The sequence below is a fragment of the Gymnodraco acuticeps genome, unplaced genomic scaffold (genome assembly GCF_902827175.1).
Source record: "Gymnodraco acuticeps unplaced genomic scaffold, fGymAcu1.1, whole genome shotgun sequence".
NCBI lineage: Eukaryota > Metazoa > Chordata > Actinopteri > Perciformes > Bathydraconidae > Gymnodraco > Gymnodraco acuticeps.
The window spans coordinates 4293585-4314009 of NW_022990966.1; the positions used below are offsets into that span (position 1 = coordinate 4293585).

At 40.5% G+C, this 20425-nt stretch overlaps 1 protein-coding gene across 4 annotated transcripts in view; it reads left to right on the plus strand.

The window, feature by feature from the left end:
- Positions 1-3361: 3361 nt before the first annotated feature.
- The window catches only part of LOC117558848 (estrogen receptor beta-like), a 28642-nt gene continuing 11578 nt past the window's right edge, over positions 3362-20425 (plus strand). The window contains exons 1-5 of one of the 4 annotated variants that reach the window (XM_034235289.1): positions 3362-3634; positions 13508-14042; positions 15357-15544; positions 15633-15749; positions 16903-17262. In XM_034235289.1, the coding sequence (XP_034091180.1) occupies positions 13618-14042; positions 15357-15544; positions 15633-15749; positions 16903-17262 (1090 nt within the window). In that variant the 5' untranslated portion in view covers positions 3362-3634; positions 13508-13617. Of the gene's footprint in view, positions 3635-9561; positions 9637-13507; positions 14043-15356; positions 15545-15632; positions 15750-16902; positions 17263-20425 lie in introns of those variants that run through there. The other 3 variants (XM_034235286.1, XM_034235285.1, XM_034235288.1) reach the window with 3 other exon arrangements.

Below are 20425 nucleotides of genomic sequence, written 5' to 3' on the forward strand. Positions count from 1 at the left end.
TTCGTGCCATGTTTGAATGTCATAAACATGCATCGTCCTCAGCTTCACAGTCCAGTGTTTAAAAAATAAAGTCTATCATATTCCTTGATGTCAAATATTTTACCTCTCTGGTGAATCAGCTGGTTACAAACTTACAACCCTGACGAAAGTTCACTGATGCTCCGTTGGCTGTCGCTGCTTCAACAGAGAAAATGTCTTGTGGATAGGACGGTATGTAGAGCGCGTCCTTCAGCATTGCTGTCACTCGTCGTCCCTCCGTGTCTTGCAGGCAGACCTCCGCCTCTCCTTTCTTCAAAGCGACACCACTTGTTCTTGTACCGTCAGCCAATTCAACAAAGTGGTCTTTCGGTTGAAAAGTCTCATCGAACCTTTTAAACTTGTCGATGTTCGTTATTATTGTGTCGACCATCAGCCCTTTATGTGTAACTCCGGTTACTGGACTGTCACATACTTTAAAAACAAATGAGTGGTCCTCAACGTCAGTTGCTTGTTTAGCATTGTCTCTTTTTTTGCGTCTGCAGTTTGCATCTATGTGTGGAATTTTTGCAAAAACTGCACCACTGTCTCTGGTCTTTGCTGTTGCTGCTACTAGGGTTGCCAACCGTCCCGTATTCTTTCACACACACATACGGGTATTGGGCCGCGGGCGACACCGTACTTCCGGTATCCGCCGTTTTACGCGAGGTGCAAGCAGGCCAAGGGTTTAGCCGTACACCGTCTAGGTGTTGCTAAGCTTCCTGTACTGAATATCATAGTCTATTGCCTTAATCAATATCTAGTCAACTCTAAAATACCACATATATGCATTGGCATGATAATATTATTGTGACAAGTGGGGTATTCAACTGGTGTTTCCAGAAATTAGACGTAGATGCAGCCAAAATCGACACAGTCTGTAAGGGCAATCCGACAACCCACACAGCTCTAGTTTACGCTGGTAACGACCTAGAGCACACCCCTCAAATCCAGAGATGTAATCCGAAGACATGCAGCGATTTCTTCGGTCGTTAATTCAGAAAAAAAACCTAGTGCGCTCTGCCTGGCTACGTTAGCTAGCTGTTTATATTTGCACTTCCAGGATAGTTGCACCTCCATGAAAATGGCGTATTTATATATATATATGGCGCGTGTTGCATTGTGGGTAGCTCGTGACGTCACTGTGTGTGAAAGAATTAGCCGGGACGTCCCGTATTTGAGCCAAAAGGGGCGTGTCCCGTACGGGACTTTGTTTGTCCCGGACTCCCGTGTAAAGGGAAACATTTTTCTGTTTGCGCGCAATGCAGTGTGTCTGGCTGCGTGCCTGTGTGTTTGTGTGCTGTATGCGAAGGGCACTAGGACCGCTCAGTTGACAGGGCAGGCACAATGCTCGCACGTGTGTGTGTGAGATTTTCTCCGGTGGGCCGCGGCATCATTGTTTGTGTGGCATGTCAGCCTGTTCAGTCGTGTGGGAAAATGAGCGCTGCCGGTGGAGGAGGTGATAATAAAAGAGGAGAAGAGAGAGAGGATGTGGTTCTGGGCCCTGGCCCTTCTAAAAATAAAAGACTTGTGTCTTACAACAAACAGTGGAAGAAAAACACAGTTGGGTAAAGCCTGAGTGGAGATCTGTCTCGGGTCTTGTGTGTGTGTGTGTGTGTGTGTGTGTGTGTGTGTGTGTGTGTGTGTGTGTGTGTGTGTGTGTGTGTGTGTGTGAGAGAGAGTGAGAGAGTCAGTCAGCTGATTGATGGGGAAATGCTGGGGAAATGGTTGGTTGAAGGATAACATTAAGTCTAATAATGATGTACCGTGCATGTTCACATCATGTATACTTTGCATTACTTAATACCATTTTTCAAATATATTTTTTAACATTTTGGACAAAATAGCCAATTGTACATCGAGGTGCCCAGATGTCCCTAGTGCCCCCGATTTGAACATGCTGATGTACAATGTGATGTAGTAGCCTAATGCAGGTGTAATATCATTGTGTTTGTATTGTGTTATAGGTATGCCTAGTTTTCTATGCATGTTGAGGGTTTTGGGGGGTTTGACCCCTCGAACCCTGGGGGGCTGGCTCCCCCAAAAGAATTAAATAACATAACCCTAAAACCGAAATAAAGTAACAAAAAAACTAAATCCGCCAGAAACCCGAAAATCTTCGCGCGCGCGCGGGGGACACATGCATGTGTCCCCGTTTCTCAATTTCTGGAAGTTGGCAACCCTAGCTGCTACTCGCACTTCGACACTCACGAGCCCGGTGCCCTTTCTGACCGCAGTTGTAGCAGGTGATATCGGGGCCATCTCTCCACTTCACCCAGCCACTGGCTTTCATAATATTATCAGATTGCTCACTCAAGTTGGCATTGTATTTTTCTGTGCTTTCATAGCTCCTCAACTTTGTTTTGAACTCACCAAAAGTTAGCTTCTCATCCCCTTGTGTAATGTGGATGGCAAACGGCCTACAAATAAATTGGCTGTCCCTTTAAAATCATGGCTATCAGCAGCCCGTCGCAGAGTCTCTTCAGCATTTCTCAGTGCTGTAACTGCCGTTTCGGCACGAATAATAATATAGTCAGTGACGCTCTCATTAGCGGCTTTCTGCAGCAACGTTAGTTCAGTGTGGTGGCTGATCACCCGTGGTTTCCCTTTCCCAACGTAGTGGTCCCTCAATATTTGTAACGCTTTTCTTCCGTTGTCCGCTGCTTCTCTCATGATCAGTGAAATGCTTTTATCGTCCAGTACCTGGATCAATTCCGCATAGGCTTCTTCGTTTTTCTGATCATCAGCCTCATCATCTTCACTTGGCTCCTCTAGGATGACAGCCTTCAATCCTAGCAGTCGCAGGTGACCCACAAACGTTGTCTCCCATAACTCGTAGTTATTCTCATCAAACGGTTCCACCGGCTTCCATGGTCCCTCCTGGGCCCATAACCTGTTAACGATGCCATGATCTTAGGGCAGGAATACCGTGAACATAGTTTAACGTGAATAAATACACACATACACCGTCGGCTTTGCTTCAACCGGAAGTGACACGTTTTATTGCGCATGTCCCTTTTATTACGGGAATACAGGAAGTGATTAGTATAAGAGTATTAAATAAACAAATTCATATATTACAATTCATAATTCAACAATTAATGTGTTTAAGTTGGTAAAGATGCAGCTAGTTTGAATGACTTTGTATACTAGGTAAATGTACTAAGTCACTTTTCACCTCTGAGAGAAAGATCATACCATCCTTTTCTCGTGGTTTTACTAACATACTGTATTTCAGTAAAGTTTGTGACCCCCTCCCATGCGCTGCGCTGATGGGCAGCTCTCCAAAAAGGCGGCGCCAGTGACGTCTCCAAATCGGCCAAACCTTAAACCTGGCACTTGGTGCACTGGAGAGGGGATGTAGGGACATATTAACGACAAGCACGGGATCGGAGAAGTCTTTGGAGGAATATTGCGGAGGAATAAGCGCCGGGTGCATGTGACGTCCGTTTATAGGTTCACTTTTACGCGTCATGGTTCCTGTTTTTCTGCCTGTATTGACTGTTTGCAGCAGCAGCAGCAGCAGCAGCGCGGTGGCAAAGGAGGTGCTGAAAACCGATACAAGTCCAAAACCTGCTGCATATCTTCTCCTCTGATCGTCACCTGGACCGAGTGACAGGTTTGTGACTAAGACTATGTTTGTATGACCAACTTTGGAAAGAGAAACAGAAAGAGTTTGACAGGTGCAGCTCTGCCCCTGAAAGTAAACTTGGTTTTATTTGCCTGATTAGAATCAGCTGGTGCTTCGTGATTTTGTACACAAACGCTAAACGGGGACATTCATACAATAATTTGCCATTATTTGGCCAGCTCTCTCTTGTTAAATTACTTTGAACACTCCATTCATTGGACCAACTCTTAGAAATAACCCACCCTTAGAAATATGACGATCAAGATATAGCTACAAATAAAATAAATAGAAATTCAAAACTATAAAACGTATTGTATTTTAAAGGCATTTATTACAGATATAATGGGGAAACTTATTAATTGATGGTAATGTTGATGTTTTCTATATTGATTGAAAACACACCATGAAAGTCGACAGATGATAAACAAAAAAATCAGTTAGTCTGTAGATGACAGAACATTTCACCACAAAGCGCATTTGTGGAGCCTTCACTCATACCACACAATCATCCTTAGCAGCAGAAGAAGTCATGGTATTACAAATATAATTAGTTTTCATATAACACTTTTCTTTCATGTTGCCTTCAAACTGCATATTTAGTAATTTTAGTCGAGAACTCTCTGCCTTAAAGTGCAGATGCCTACAGTTGTTCAGCAGCATAATAGAAAATATAGTCTATAGTGACAGCATCTACTGGAAACATTTAGACAACATGGGAAAAAATGAGGTACTTCCTGAAATAAATTAATGCCAATATGCGTCATTTGTAATATCCCAGTAAAATATCATAAGATTTCACTGCCTCTGCACAGATACACTGCAGACAGTGTTTGCAGTAAATAGTCTCCCTTTTGCTGATGCGTATCTTAGATCTGAAAGAGTTTGCAAAACACAAGCTGTATTTCAAACAGATCTGTCTGCTCAGGCTTACTCACATCGTTACAACTTATTACATTACTGTAGTCTTTTATAAAGGACTCTGGAAACCAGGACCTCTCAAGCCTTGAGTCTTGTTATCATGATTTAATAAGGCCAGATTCCCTTTTCTACTTGCAAATAACTGAGTTCTGGGGGAGTCGAAAGTGTTTGCGTGTGGTAGGGAGGATGGAGGGAAGTCCTGCCGTTACCAGAAATAAGAAATCGGATTTAAAGCACATCCCCTTCCGCTCTCCGGGTTTCACCCACGTCGGCTAGCATTCCAACGGCCGGCGCCAAAAACTCTCCAAGGTCACACTGTTCAACAATTGTCCATACCTCCCCCACTCCATCCACTGCTCGTCCATCGCCCAAGATACCCGAGTACACAGTGTAACTAAAACATGGCGCGGCATGTTTTTTCCTCGCCCTCATTGGGTGTTTCCAGATGGCGGTGAGAGGAGGGTGTCGTTCCTCAGCGATAGTGCAGTCACTGTTTGTAGTGTCACAGTAAACAGGGTGAAAGTGAGCATGGCCGGTATGCATTCACTCTGTAGACGCGGTTTCCTGCAGACCTGACGATCCTGAATTGGTTGCAGACCTTTGAGAAGAAAACTGGTGTAATTGTATCCATTTTAGGTAGATGTCTGAGGAGTTTCACAAGAAGCTGTGTTGGTCAACATGAACTTGGTGAAAACCGTGGGATGAACTGATGCATACAGCTGCTTCCTGCTGTGCTCTTAAAATACTACGTCAGTAGTTTTGCATGTGGAACCTTGACTTCTGGATGTTTAACCCACTCCAATATAGAGCTAAAATGATGCCATAATACTAACAGGCATATACTTTGATAGTAAGTTAATAATTCCAGAATTTTCTTAAGTAATAGCAGACATTCAACAATTCCTGCTTCTTATATTCGCTTTTCAAATCTGGCAAAAACAAAAGTAATTCCAATCATTTTGTTCGTATTTAAGTGAACTTGTTTGTATTTCAAGTTGGGAAAACACACACAACAAAACAGTGACTGCAAGTCTAAAAATGTAGTCGAGCCCACATAAAAAAATAATAGAGCTTAACCTGGAACATTACTGGTTTAGGGTTTGGTTCACAAACAAAAGGCCTACCATGAATGAATGCAGTGTGACATGATATGCTACTCGTCTGTGCTATTCAGGTTATGTTGTGGCAGTGGTTAAAACATTTAAAGAAGTACACTGAAAGTTGATGTGAACCTTTTTTGAAATACATTTATCTCTAAAGGATGCAAATGTCTTTCATTAAGAAAGAAAACCACATTTTTCTATAACATACCATCTAAAAACCTACTGTAGTATCTTAATAGAAGCGTTGCTAACCAGGTTGTGTCTATAATCGGACCCAGCGTTTTATATTGAATAGAACTCTACATAAAACCACAGTTCAGTTGTTGTTGGCTGCTGTTCAACTGATGGGGTGATAGTCAGCTGCCCTGCTACTGTTGGATAGAAAATAACATGTTTCAAGTATGTGGTTTTTTGGTCATTAAAGGAAATCTTTGACTGGTATAAAGGGGTGCGCTTTATTTTAATTTTAGGGCCAGCGTCATGAAGGATGGAGGTCACACTTTGAGGTTTATTTAACGTTTAGGTAGATGTGTTTTGGGTGCTATTTCTGTATTATTTAAAGATCTATAACATCTAGCTGCGCATGGAGATATAAAAGGCAAAACCAGTAGGATTAGTTGGTTGCAGTTTGTTAACACAACATTAAAAGTAGTACCCTCCGCCCTCGTTTTAAAACGGCTTTCTTGTTTGGTCTTTCTCCTTTTCTGAGTTTGCAGTTTTCTGTGCAGTATTGCCCATTTGGTAGCTAATTATTGGATCCGTGCTTACATCTATCTGATGCCCAGAAACACTGAAACACAACAACATCTGGGCAGAAGGGAGGGTCTTGTCTGACCATCTTGTCACTTCTAACGGGTCACAAGTTCACATTTTTGTTTTTAAGAAAAATCCTTTTCATTGTGTGGCTTTCTGCTGTAACCAAATTGAATGGATAAATTGAGCCCCCTCGAGATACCCTCATCTTTCTGTCATGTGACTTTAGGATGACAAATAGGGACTTTCTCGTCGTTGATGTCGTTTAGTGCTCATAAACTGACTGTTATTCTCGCCAAAAAGTTTACTGGAATTGGTGCTTTGTGTATATATACTACAGTTTAAAAAAGCAGACATGAAATCTGAGCGAACAGAAAATGCACATACTCATGCACAATATTTTAATAACAAATAGATTAACCTACTGAATAAAAAACAAGAACCAAAGAAACTGAACACCATATAGCAAATTCAGGCAGGTATATATTGTAGATTCAAAGTATTCGAAAAAAATAAGAAATACAATATACTCTTTCATTTTGTTTTTTTCAGTAACATTGTAATCCCAATCTTTTCGAATTCAAGATTATTCAAGTAATCGATTACAAATGTTTTATGTAACTGAAAGGGAATACAGTTGTTGTATCCTGATGCATCCCCTTACATGTACAGTAATACGTTTTTCCCAAAGCGTGTTAATATGATCATGTAATGTCTTTTATTTTTCGAGAAAGGAGAGACACTTAAGGCTCAAAAGAAGATGATTTCCTGGGAATTTGGTGTAGTTACTGAGTACAGTAGATGGGCCCGAGCCGCCAGACAGGGATTTCGGCTACAATTACTCCAATTGGGGGACGCTATAATCAACCTGTCCGTCCCTCTGAAGCCTCTCGCTGTCAAGCTCCACTGTGAGACGGAAATAGCTCCGTCCAGATCCCATGTAATCCGTCCAGCTCTTCAATTCAACACCACCCTTCTCCTCCAGCAGCTCCTTGTTGGCTTTGTGAGAATGGGCCGGCTAACGGGGGTCTTTGTGTTTCGGTATGTGCTGCTGGCTGGGAGCCTTGTTCTGAGGAGAGGAGGGCTCCATGCCTCTTTTTATTCACAAGAAATAACCGGGTTTTTTATGTAGTGGCCTGCAAAACATGCTCTCCAGGGAGACGTATTGTCTTTTCAGTCATGTCTGGACTCATGATATTTTGTGTTGCTGAATCATGCTTTGTTAAAGCCTATAACAGCAATGTGGGACCTCTAGACCTTTTCATGTGGATGTGTTGAGGCAGAATTTTTAAAGAGCAGCTCCAACCAAGAGATTTGTGTTCGTGAAAGACGGACACATTTTGACCTAATCTTCTTTCTTGTAAAGGTGGGCCTACCCTCTATGGTCAGAGACGGTATCACCAGATTCTTTCTGCCCATTATTACTAAATGAAAAACGTATTTCTGCAGTGCAAACAGAGCTTTGGATGCACTCTGAAGTCTGCAGGGTGTTCCAGGTTCTTCCAGGGAGCGCCAGTTTATTACAACATGTTTGGACTAGATGTGGAAACTCATGTCCTAAAATAATGTAGCTCAAAGTGTAAATGACTGAATAAAAGCATCCGTCCAGCTTTTATATTTATTGCTCAGACTTACAGTATTGGTATGCTCTTGATCCGAATAATTTAAACATACCAGTAGAAAGCTTTAAATGTATTTATTACTAAGTTTACAAGCATCAAGTCAGAGGTTGAAGATGTTCATGAAATAATAAATAATAAACAAATCATAACATTTAGGAACATATTGATAACACATCATAAACAAAGTATTGATTAGGATGATGTGCAATGTTTGGCAACAACTACCTCCATTCTTGATTTATCTATTGATCATGTGATTCTTTTTTTATTCTATAAAATGTCAGATAATCAGAGAAAAATATACTTGTAACTTTTAATTAGATAACATTTGTAAAAAGATAGATACATGCTTAGTGATTTATACAAAGAGACGCTTATTGGTTAATTAAACTCAATGAGAAACGTACATAGCCATATAGGTTATAGGTGAAGACGGCAATCTTTTCTGAAAAAAAAGCTTTTATTGTGTATTTTTAATATTTGTTTTACTTTTTGCTGACAAAAACAGCTCCAATGTAAAACATGTTGGTATGTTCTTCCATACATGCTGCTTCACTGTGAAATGTAATGTGAAACCTTGAAATCATTTCCTCTCCTCAATGTTTGTCACTATCATCTATCATTGCCCTAACTACATTTCCTAGGTTCTTTTTAGATACCCATGTGTTTAGATCCATGTAATCATTTTTAAAATGTTCTGTTTTCACTGGAAATTCAATGTTAAGAGTTACTATTAGTTCATGTGACTTTTAAGTGTATTCTTGTGGTGAGAAAATGATGGTTACAAATTGCACAGAGAGCTGTCATGCAGTCTGCTGCTGCTGAAGTGTAAGACTCTTAATTGTGTCATTGGTTCAAGTAGGTATCACATCAGCACAACTTGTCCTATGAAAGAGACAGATTGTGGCGTTTTCATGCATCTTTAGTAAAAGAAAGCACTGTTCAAAGTGGGGTTGAAACTTTAAAAGAAGACATAAGCTGTTACTAAGTTTAAACATTAATTTACTACAAAAACAGAATACAAAAATAGATTTATTTAAAATCAGGTCAGTGAGGTTGCTTGTTATGCAACACAATTTTGGGTAAAAGTTAAATCAACTACAGAGGAAATTGTTGTTTTAATAGTTTGATTGTTTATTGACAGACATCTGTGATTATCCAACCATTGGGTTAGATTTCCTTCAATGCGTTTGCATATATTCAAGACACATGTTGTTAATCTGATTTTTTTCTTAATTGCCATCTACCATTTTCACCTGGAGGAATGTCTCCATGTTTTTACCTACATTTACATGTTGTATTTCTGTGCCAAACTGACTGAGTGTGAGTCAGTACAAATGAACGGAGGAAAGGGCAGCCTTGATGGCCTGTTTGTTTAAAACCAGATCAGTAGCTATACACGAATGAATCAGTGAAATAAAAGACAGAGTTGCATTGAGACAGTGCCTTTTGACCTTTGCTTGCCTGCTGCTTTGCCATGGAAAGCTGCCATGAACACCAGTGTGTCCAAAGCTCAAACCTCTTACAAAACACATTTTCACATAGTCGATGGGTAAAAGTCGAACTGTTGAGCCACGAATATTGCAGGAAAAAAGTGAGTCTTCAAACTTTTTTGATGTCTTCTTATTCAGTGTTTTAGCCTATGGATTAGTGAACTTTAATCTCACACTCTCAAATCGTTGTATTACTGTCAGACTGTGGATTCATTTTTGGTAAATCTACGCTCAGAGAGTTTAATTCTGGCAAGTCTGAGAAGATAATAACTTTTTCAATGTCAACCAGAATGTGGGCAATTAGTTTTACTTTAATTATATGTATTTATTGTGCATTCCATGGTTATACTCAATAGTAGAACTTCATGAGATACAGAATCCAACCCTCTGTCTGCGCAGTTGTTTGTTTTATAAATCTTTATCTACATATGTTGGTTTAGCTCTTGAAATTCAATTTTCATGGCCGCAATAACATTTTATTTTAGGGTATCAGTCGATTATACTGACAGTATTATTCACGGTCACTCACAACCAATGGTACGTCAGAATAATGAATGCAAGAAGTATGATTGAGGCTAACTTGACAATCATCTCTGCCAGTAAGTGGCCCTACATATCAAATAATTTTAAAGCAGCAAATCCAAACTGTAAAATTATAAAAAAATAGTTGTATCTTGATCCCCGGCTATATCTTCCCCTTTCCCCTGGCACTGGTTGCCTGAAAAAATCGTTAAAACAAATATTTATTGATTTTTAAACCCGTATCCAGAGATTATTTTATGTCGGTTCCTCATTCAAGGTTTAAAATGTTGACCCAAAGTTTATTACTCCTAGATGGACCAAATGTTGACAACATATTAGTATTTCTGGTTTAATAGTTCTTGATTTTTGTGCTTATCATTCAGTCACACTGTCTACATACTTGCTTGTGCTAATTTGGACTGTAGGTGGTTCGTGTTATTCAATTCTCAGTGCATGTCCCTAGATTTGCAGAAGTGTTAAACCCCTTTCTGTATCTACATTCAGGGGATGAACTAGAACCTTTAACTTGAGCCACACCAGCCTCAAAGAGAACAAAACTAATGGTGCATTTAATTGCTTGAAAGTGTCCACGTTTCCAAGTCACTAGGAAGTTCCCCCTAAAAATAGAAACTTGGACGAGTTCCATTAAACCTGAGTTTACAGTACCAGCTGTCATGTTTAACATCAACACATGATGGACAACTGACACAACATAGTTAATCATAGTTAACATAGTTAATAGTTAAACATAGTTATAGTATCTATATAAATGTATCTGTATTAAAATCATGTTTGGACTGATTATGTGCAAAATGTGGCCATGTGACTGACAAAAAATCACTTGTGGGACACATTTAAAGAAGCTAGTGTCCTCCAAATTGAGGAAAAAGGAAGCTGTTTGGTATTTTCGGAGAGATTTGGAGTAGCATTTTATTATGAGACACCTTTTTCGGTCTAATTCAGGGCATACTGTCAAAGTGCTTGTACCACAAACAGGTAAAAGTGCATTGTTTTGCTAAAGGCCACTTCGACCTGACCTGGTTGCTGCGATTGACCTTGCGACTATTTGGCATGGTGTGTCCTGTCCTGTCCACTCTGCAGTTTTTGGAAGATTTAGAATAACACAATTTGAGTTTGACTTCTAAATCCAGTCTTTAAAAATCATCATCACAATTAGCAATCAATACATGATAATAAACTCTAACCTATCATCAAATCTGCGCTATTAATGATGGATTTTGCAAGTCCATTTCCTGCTTGACAATGCCCTCATGATCGCCCAATTCTCTGCCAGGTGTTATTGGCAACTTGGACTTCAGGAAGGGAGGACGTTTTAACAGTTTGTTTCTTTTAATCTTTTTATAATACCGACTGCTAACTCCAAAGAAGAGGCAGAAAATCCCCCAAAAACCATTTAGCCCCAAGCCTTGCAGGAATTGCAGCTGTGTGTTTGGACTTGTGATTGCTGCAGTCTGCATTGTGCAGCTAGTGTTTGCTGTACTGTTGATTTCCACATTGATTAACCAGCTGATGGCTTCTCTGGCACAGTTTGGTTACTGTGTGATATCACATACACAGATAATGCCGTGCTTTTATATCCTCAGAACTAGTTCATAGTTTAAATACACTGTTAATACATAGAGCTTTTCCTTTCACCGTTGACACAGTAAGGAAGCTGTTGCTTAATTTTACCTTTTTAAGTGCATCAATAAAATACCTGTTTATCAACTTCTGTGAGAACATTTCAGACTTCTTGGACTACACTTGTCTATATGATCTTTTATATGACCTAGTACTGCAAAGCACCTTAGGGCTGTAGTTTTGGGTATGCATACAGTCTCAACGTGCAGTGCTTTTAACAGGAGCTAAAAACCAGTAATCAAATTCAGTCCCCAGTTACTTTGGTTTTTATGTGTTTAGGTTCATAGAAAGAGTTTTAGAGTAGTCCCCCCAATTGAAATGGGATAACAATGTGTGTTTTAATGCCTTGTCCCCATGCGCTAGCAGGATCTCATTAAACCTCTGGTTGTGATGCACTCCGTAAAGACAACATACCATTATCTTGTGTTGTGTGCTTTCTTGAGTAACAATATTGATGTCCTGTGTCTCTGACGCAATAAAACCTTAAAGATACGCAATGAACTTGACATCGCTGCAATGTTTCAAAAGTACAATTGGTTGTGGGTGTGTGTATGCCTGTGTGTGTTAAACCATTCTTATTGCAATGACATAATATATCCATACAGAGCCATCCAGAGCCACTGAGTCATATGAAACGTACAGTATTTCTGTAATTTAATTTGTATCATCTTTCCGAACACAGCTTAATACTATCTTGTTCAAATGTAATAGTTGTGTTAAAATTGTAATTTTAATTAAGCTGTCTCACAGTTATTAATTCAAAATTCATGAATACAACCATAACCGTAGCATCAAGAACAAGAGTTAAACACAATTAGTCCAATGCTTTTAGGAAAACCCGTCAATATACATTGGATACATTCAAATGACCACCTGTGGGTCACAGATGCTCACTACAATGAAGACCTAATAACATCACTACTTTTCCTCAAATGAAAGCAACCCCTGTAAACTCCCCATGACTGTCCTGAACTGAGTCACAACAGCTCAATAATGGTAGAGAACATCAAGCAGACAAAATAACCGCAGACAAAATAACCATAGAAAACCTGTCCGTGTCTGTTTTTCTTTCCATTTTCAAGAAAGGTTGCATTTATTTCGACAAAATCGAATCATTAAAAGTCTCAGTAAGTGTTTTGTTAACAGTGTCTGCCTCCACCTTTAATAAGTGTGTACTGTTCTCCCTCAATTTTTATTTTGAGATGGCAAAGGTGCTACTTTTATTGTGTCTGTAAGGTATGACGCTTTTCAAGCTGAGCAGAAGGTTTATCCACAATGTTTACAACTATTTTCTTCTTATTATTGCTTAATTGTGCTACCAGTCCCCTTCCTTATATTCCTAGCCTTAAAGGTGCTTTTTGACAGAAAGCAATAACATTGTTACTACATGTTATGTTACTTGTTTTTTTTACTAACTCATTGTCCCAGAGAAGAAACCAACAAAGCAATCTATAGCCAGGCTTAGAACATATGCTAACGTCATCATGCTAACATGCTCACAATAACAATGCTAACATTTGAATGTTTACCAGGTATTTAATGTTTACCATCTTAGCTTAGTGTGTTTGAGCGCTAACATGATGACAATAGTAACATTCTGATGTTACCTGTCATGGTATGTTTACTACGTTCACCACCATACAGTAGCTTGGTGTAAGCATGCTAACATGATGATATTGACAACGATAACATTCTGATGTTACCTGACATGTTATGTCCACTGCCTTAGCTTAGTGTGTTAGCATTTCCTCATAAGCACTAACTAAAAGTGCAGCTCAGACTGACATACATTTGTTAACCATAACACAGTTTTTCTCCCCCTTTGTCCCAGGACTTGTCTTTACTGGAACATGCAGTAGAGGAACCAGCTATATTATCTTATTCATAAACACTGTGAAACTACTAAAATTCACCCTGACATGGAGTCCTCCCCCAGGCTGGATGCTGACCCGTTAACACTGCTTCAGCTACAGGAGGTGGACTCTAGCAAATCCTCAGAGAGGCCAAGCTCCCCGGGAATCATATCCGCCTTGTACAGCCCTCCTCTGGGCATGGACAGCCACACCGTCTGCATCCAGTCTCCCTACACGGATAGCAGCCACGAGTACGGCAATGGACCTTTAACCTTCTACAGCCCGTCTGTACTCGGCTATGCCAGGCCGCCCATCACTGACAGTCCGTCCCCTCTGTGCCCCGCGCTTAGCCCATCAGCCTTCTGGCCCTCCAACAACCACCCCAACATGCCCTCAATGACTCTGCGCTGCCCTCAGCCTCTCGTCTACAATGATCACAGCCCACATGCTCCCTGGCTGGAGCACAAAACCCACAGCATCAACGCTAGCAGGTATGTTTATGGACATTGATTGATTGATAGACGTGTATAGTGATAATACTTAGGACAAAAGGCTGTTTGGTGAGTGCCAATTAAGCTGTATGAAAACGATAGGAGGCTTTTATCGCGATTGATGATAGAGTTTTAAGGGAAAAGTGGTCAAAGATGAATGGATTCTGTATTTTCTGGGTTCTTTGTTTCGACAGTATTTTGTCCAAGACTTCCCTTTCCATGTTCCGGACAATTACAGCCCAATTAGCAACTTCAGTCAATAGACATGGTCTGCTACCGGATTGTTCAAAAATACCTAAGCTCAATAGAAAGCAAGGTCACCAGATGATGCAACCAAAGCCAATAATAAAAAGATAATGATGACTATTAACTCATGTTGATAACCTGTCATGTGTTTTTGTGTAAATTAATAAAAACAAATAAATAAGAGAAATGCGTCCTTTTCAGTCCTTTTTAAAAAAACGGAATTGAAATCGTTCGTAGTGTTTCCATGATTTTTACAAATGCCTGTTGGCTCATTAGGAATTCAGTGATAATGCCTTTCTTCTATACCCCGAATTTGATGAAAACAACTCAAGCACGTACAGTTCTGTGCTATTATATAAAAAGTTTAGGGGAAAAATGTGCTAGATTGCATTTAATTTAGGAGGGACAAGAAAGGTTTAATGTAGGTTTTTTAACATAAAGATTGTATTTGTTACCCTATCAGTTAGATACATGTGTAGAGCCCTTTTAACAGCAGCCATCTAACGTTTCCCCAAGGCTACTGTAGATAAGCCCTTGACATTGGTGATGGTTTGGTGTTGGAGTGATGAATGGGCGAAGCAGCTTGACAACATAAATAGACAAAAAATAGTTACGGTGGTTTTAGTATTCTTCAGCTAAGATGATCGTTGGATAATAGCAGAGCCTGTGCAAAGAATCCAGTAAAATCATTAGTGTTGAGATGGAGTTGCAACATATTATAATAACCAATAGACTGACATTGAAACACTGATTTTATTGGATGGATTTACTCTCACCACAACTTTGATTTACATCCCTGCCTCTACTTCATATTCGGGGTCATTCTCTATACTACCAGTTGACAGTCATAGTGAAACTGGCCTTGGATGCTTGAGACTTATATACCCATTATGTTTCAATGATGAACACTCTAGTTTCTTCATGCAATTTTCCAGTTGGCTGAAATGTGGTTGTGGAGAATGTTTTAGCAAAAGAGTACCTGTTAGATGACTAATGACAGGTAAATGACAGGCAAGCTTCCAGATGTCAAGTTGTCCCTTTTTACAATGTCTCTGTTTCTTCCTGCAGCTCTATCATCAGCTGTAACAAGCCGCTGGGGAAGGGAGTGGAAGGCATGGACTCCTCTTTGTGTCCCTCTGCGGTCGGGAAGGCGGACATGCACTTCTGCGCCGTGTGCCACGACTACGCCTCCGGGTACCACTATGGAGTGTGGTCCTGCGAGGGCTGCAAGGCCTTTTTTAAGAGGAGTATCCAAGGTATAAACTCTGTCTTTCAGTCAATAACAAGTCACCATCTCTTCATGTTCCTCATCCATTGAAGTGTCTTCTTTCCTTGAATCCTTAGGACACAATGACTACATCTGCCCCGCCACAAATCAATGCACTATCGACAAGAACAGACGTAAAAGCTGCCAGGCCTGCCGCCTACGGAAATGCTACGAAGTGGGCATGATGAAGTGCGGTAGGTTCTCACCTCTTTTACCGGGGTCCTTGATATAGCAAAATAAAGTGGAACAACTTATCCCTTGTGTGGGGTTTGGGTCAAATTGCCCACTGTTACATTTTTACTAAAATAAAATGATACAAGAATATTTTTTCAACCTTAGCCTTTGCTTATTTTGGGTAATGATCATGTATGGGGCCCATTTGTGGCCTTCATCCAGTGTTTGCCCCGCATACTGAGACACACAGAAACACTCTTAGTCTTAGCTAGTCCTTCTCACACATGCATCTGCTACATTGTTACAATCTAAGCACTAAGAATCGGCCTCTTTACCCTCTGTAGTGTGGGAACCTTCACAGTATTATTCCTCATTCTAACCATTTCTCATGTTTCTTGCCCTGTACCCTCACCCCTGCACATAAGAGGAGGGTCAACACAGATGAGTAACTATGTGTTTATAGGGCACTTCAACTACAATCCTCCACCAGCAATATGAGCTCAGATTCTGAGCTCAGAGGGCCTTGGAGCTAATAGTGCAGTGGAAGAGTTTTTCAGAAATATGTTGATAATTTAGAGCCAAATTCTCAGTAGGCCACTGGCAATCATGTTGTTCAATGTTATATCAGAGATGTATTTTTCAGACATGCTATATTTCATCAACAGTGACTAAGACAGTGTGCATGTTGACCTATTTGAACATTGCAGTATGGAAACATGTCACATAGAGGCACACAATATCGATCAGAATCAGAAACAGGTTTATTACCAGGTAGGTTTACACGTACGAGGAATTTGACTTGGTGTCGTGGCGCATACATAAAAGTAAAACAAGAATTAAAAACACAGGTAGAGAACTAGAAACATATTAAAAATAATAAAAAACATAGTAAAATATAACAGTATTTAGATTGCAATGAAATGGAATAAGAAGGAATAAAATATGGAATAAAAATCGGCAGTAATAAAAAAAGAAAAACAGATATTGTTGTACATTGTGATGTACAATATAAATATGAACCTGAAAATCAGCATAATTGCCCTTTAGGCAAGTAGCCAATATTTTTGCCCTATTGTGGTTTTATGGGTTATTTTACAGTAAACAAGAACGATGTACATAAAGTACAAAGGGTACAAAGTATGGTCATGTGACTCTCTCTGTCTCTTGCTCCAGGTGTAAGGCGTGAGCGCTGCAGCTACAGAGGAGCCCGGCTCCGCCGTGGGGGGCTCCAACCTCGGGTCCCCGCGGGTAGGGGTTTGGTCAGGGTGGGGCTGGCTTCCCGTGCCCAAAGGCATCTCCACCTGGAGGTTCCTATTGTCCCTGTGGACCCCCTCCCTCAGATGTGCCATGCTCACCACTCAGCCATGGGCCCAGAGGAGTTCATCTCCCGCATCATGGAGGCGGAGCCGCCGGAGATCTACCTCATGGAGGACATGAAGAAGCCCTTCACCGAGGCCAGCATGATGATGTCCCTCACCAACCTGGCAGACAAGGAACTGGTCCTCATGATCTGCTGGGCCAAAAAGATCCCTGGTAAGATACAAACATTAGCGCAAATCATTTTAAAATTAAAAATGTTCACAATTGAAATCCTATTTAATTTAAAAATATATTTTTTTCTTAAAAACTACGAACATTGTTTGTTCAATATAATTGTACCTATTTGTTAAGATTAAATGTACTAAATACATGAAACATATAATAATTAGATGTAGATTGTGGTTTATTATTTATTTATTAGGAATTTGCTTTGTTGTATAATGGTTCATACATAAATACAGTAAGAGGAATTGGGCTATGTAAAATAGGAGCAACAATAAAGCTATTTAAATAAACAAACCATTTATATTTTTGATACGTTATAAAACAAGCTAAAAACTTGAAACAATGCTAAAATCACATCTTACGTGTTTTATAAAATCTACCCCATGACATTAATTCAGTTTGAATTTTTTAGCTGTTGATAATTATATAGTTTCTATTTGACCTTTGCCCTTATTTGTATCCATAATGAAAACATGGAAAATCTACTTCATTCTTTTGAAAACTCCATATTTCCTGCTCTTTGTTGTTTCTTTTGGATGTAAATGTTTTCCTTGCATTGTGCATATATTATCTTTGTCATGATCTTAATTCAGTCTATTTTTATACTTGAGGAACATCCACTTAATCACGGACCAGTTTACATGTCATCAAATAAGACTGGAGGCATTCGGTGTGGCCTTTCTGAGTGAAAGAGCCATGTTGGGTTAGGGTCAGGGTAAACTCTAGGATCAGTGGAAGCAGTTTGGCTCTGATTAACAACGTGTGGAAGTCAGGTGAAAACCAGCAAACCAGACTGAGGGTTATAAAGGTAAAAACAAAGCTGCGGCTACAGTAAACACATCTTCCACTCATCATTCATGTTGGTGTGTCAGATGCTGCGTGGGAAGGTTGAATAAACAAACAAGTGACAGAATTGTTGCATGGATAAACAGAGACCAACGGTAGGAAATCATTATCAACGACCTCTTTGTATAATTTTCTGTCTTCTATGAATTTCTTTCTTTCTCACATGGTCCTGATTCTCTTTTTCCACTTTCCTGTCCCTTTTTATGTTTCCCTCTCCTCGCCGTTCCTCTCTAAGCCAGTGTTCAGCCCAGCAGGTAACTCCCCAGCAGAGGTGTTAATGTGAGGGGTTCACAAAGACTCCCCGTTTTTTGAATAACGACCATATTCCACCATTTATTTTCCAGCGGAGGTGGAAATGAGTGTGCATTGTATGCTTTATGAAAGATCTAAGAAAGTACAGACAGGTGAGCGAGGCGCAGTGAAGATAGCTGCTGCTCAGTGAGGTCATTGTTAGATCCTGTAGTCTATGGCACAAGGGCGTTTCTCTGTATTTATATAACTCTTAGAAGGTTGGTTGATAGGCTCCTTTGAAAACCTCATTTACACTGAACAAAAATATAAATGCAACACTTTTGTTTTTGCTCCCATTTTTCATGAGATGAACTCAAAGATCTAAAACATTTTCTATATACACAAAATAACCATTTCTCTCAAATATTGTTCACAAATCTGAAAAAATCTGTGATAGTGAGCACTTCTCCTTTGCCGAGATAATCCATCCCACCTCACAGGTGTGGCATATCAAGATGCTGATTAGACAGCATGATTATTGCACAGGTGTGCCTTAGGCTGGCCACAATAAAAGGCCACTCTGAAACGTGCAGTTTTGCTTTATTGGGGGGGTCTGGGGGGGTCCGAAAACCAGTCAGTATCTGGTGTGACCACCATTTGCCTCACGCAGTGCAACACATCTCCTTCGCATAGAGTTGATCAGGTTGTTGATTGTGGCCTGTGGAATGTTGGTCCACTCCTCTTCAATGGCTGTGCCAAGTTGCTGGATATTGGCAGGAGCTGGAACACGCTGTCATATACGCCGATCCAGAGCATCCCAAACATGCTCATGGGTGACATGTCCGGTGAGTATACTGGCCATGCAAGAACTGGGATGTTTTCAGCCTCCAGGAATTGTGTACAGATCCTTGCAACATGGGGCCGTGCATTATCATGCTGCAACATGAGGTGATGGTCGTGGATGAATGGCACAACAATGGGCCTCAGGATCTCGTCACGGTATCTCTGTGCATTCACAATGCCATCAATAAAATGCACCTGTGTTCGTCGTCCATAACATACGCCTGCCCATACCATAACCCCACCACCACCATGGGCCACTCGATTCACAACATTGACATCAGAAAACCGCTCACACACGACGCCACACACGCTGTCTGCCATCTGCCCTGAACAGTGAAAACCGGGATTCATCCGTGAAGAGAACACCTCTCCAACGTGCCAGACGCCATCGAATGTGAGCATTTACCCACTCAAGTCGGTTACGACGACGAACCGGAGTCAGGTCGAGACCCCGATGAGGACGACGAGCATGCAGATGAGCTTCCCTGAGACGGTTTCTGACAGTTTGTGCAGAAATTCTTTGGTTATGCAAACCGATTGTTGCAGCAGCTGTCCGAGTGGCTGGTCTCAGACGTTCTTGGAGGTGAACATGCTGGATGTGGAGGTCCTGGGCTGGTGTGGTTACACGTGTTCTGCGGTTGTGAGGCCGGTTGGATGTAATGCCAAATTCTCTGAAACGCCTTTGGAGACGGCTTATGGTAGAGAAATGAACATTCAATTCACGGGCAACAGCTCTGGTGGACATTCCTGCTGTCAGCCTGCCAATTGCACGCTCCCTCAAAACTTGCGACATCTGTGGCATTGTGCTGTGTGATAAAACTGAACATTTTAGAGTGGCCTTTTATTGTGGCCAGCCTAAGGCACACCTGTGCAATAATCATGCTGTCTAATCAGCATCTTGATATGCCACACCTGTGAGGTGGGATGGATTATCTCGGCAAAGGAGAAGTGCTCACTATCACAGATTTTTTCAGATTTGTGAACAATATTTGAGAAATGGTTATTTTGTGTATATAGAAAATGTTTTAGATCTTTGAGTTCATCTCATGAAAAATGGGAGCAAAAACAAAAGTGTTGCGTTTATATTTTTGTTCAGTGTAGTTGATGTAGTTTCATAAAAAAAAAGAAGGCAAAAGTACCTTTGGTTAACTCCCAATATTGTTTTATATTTACATGTTGTAGCTTTTTAGCTTGCCGACAATATATTAAAGAGTAATTGCGTGTATCCTGA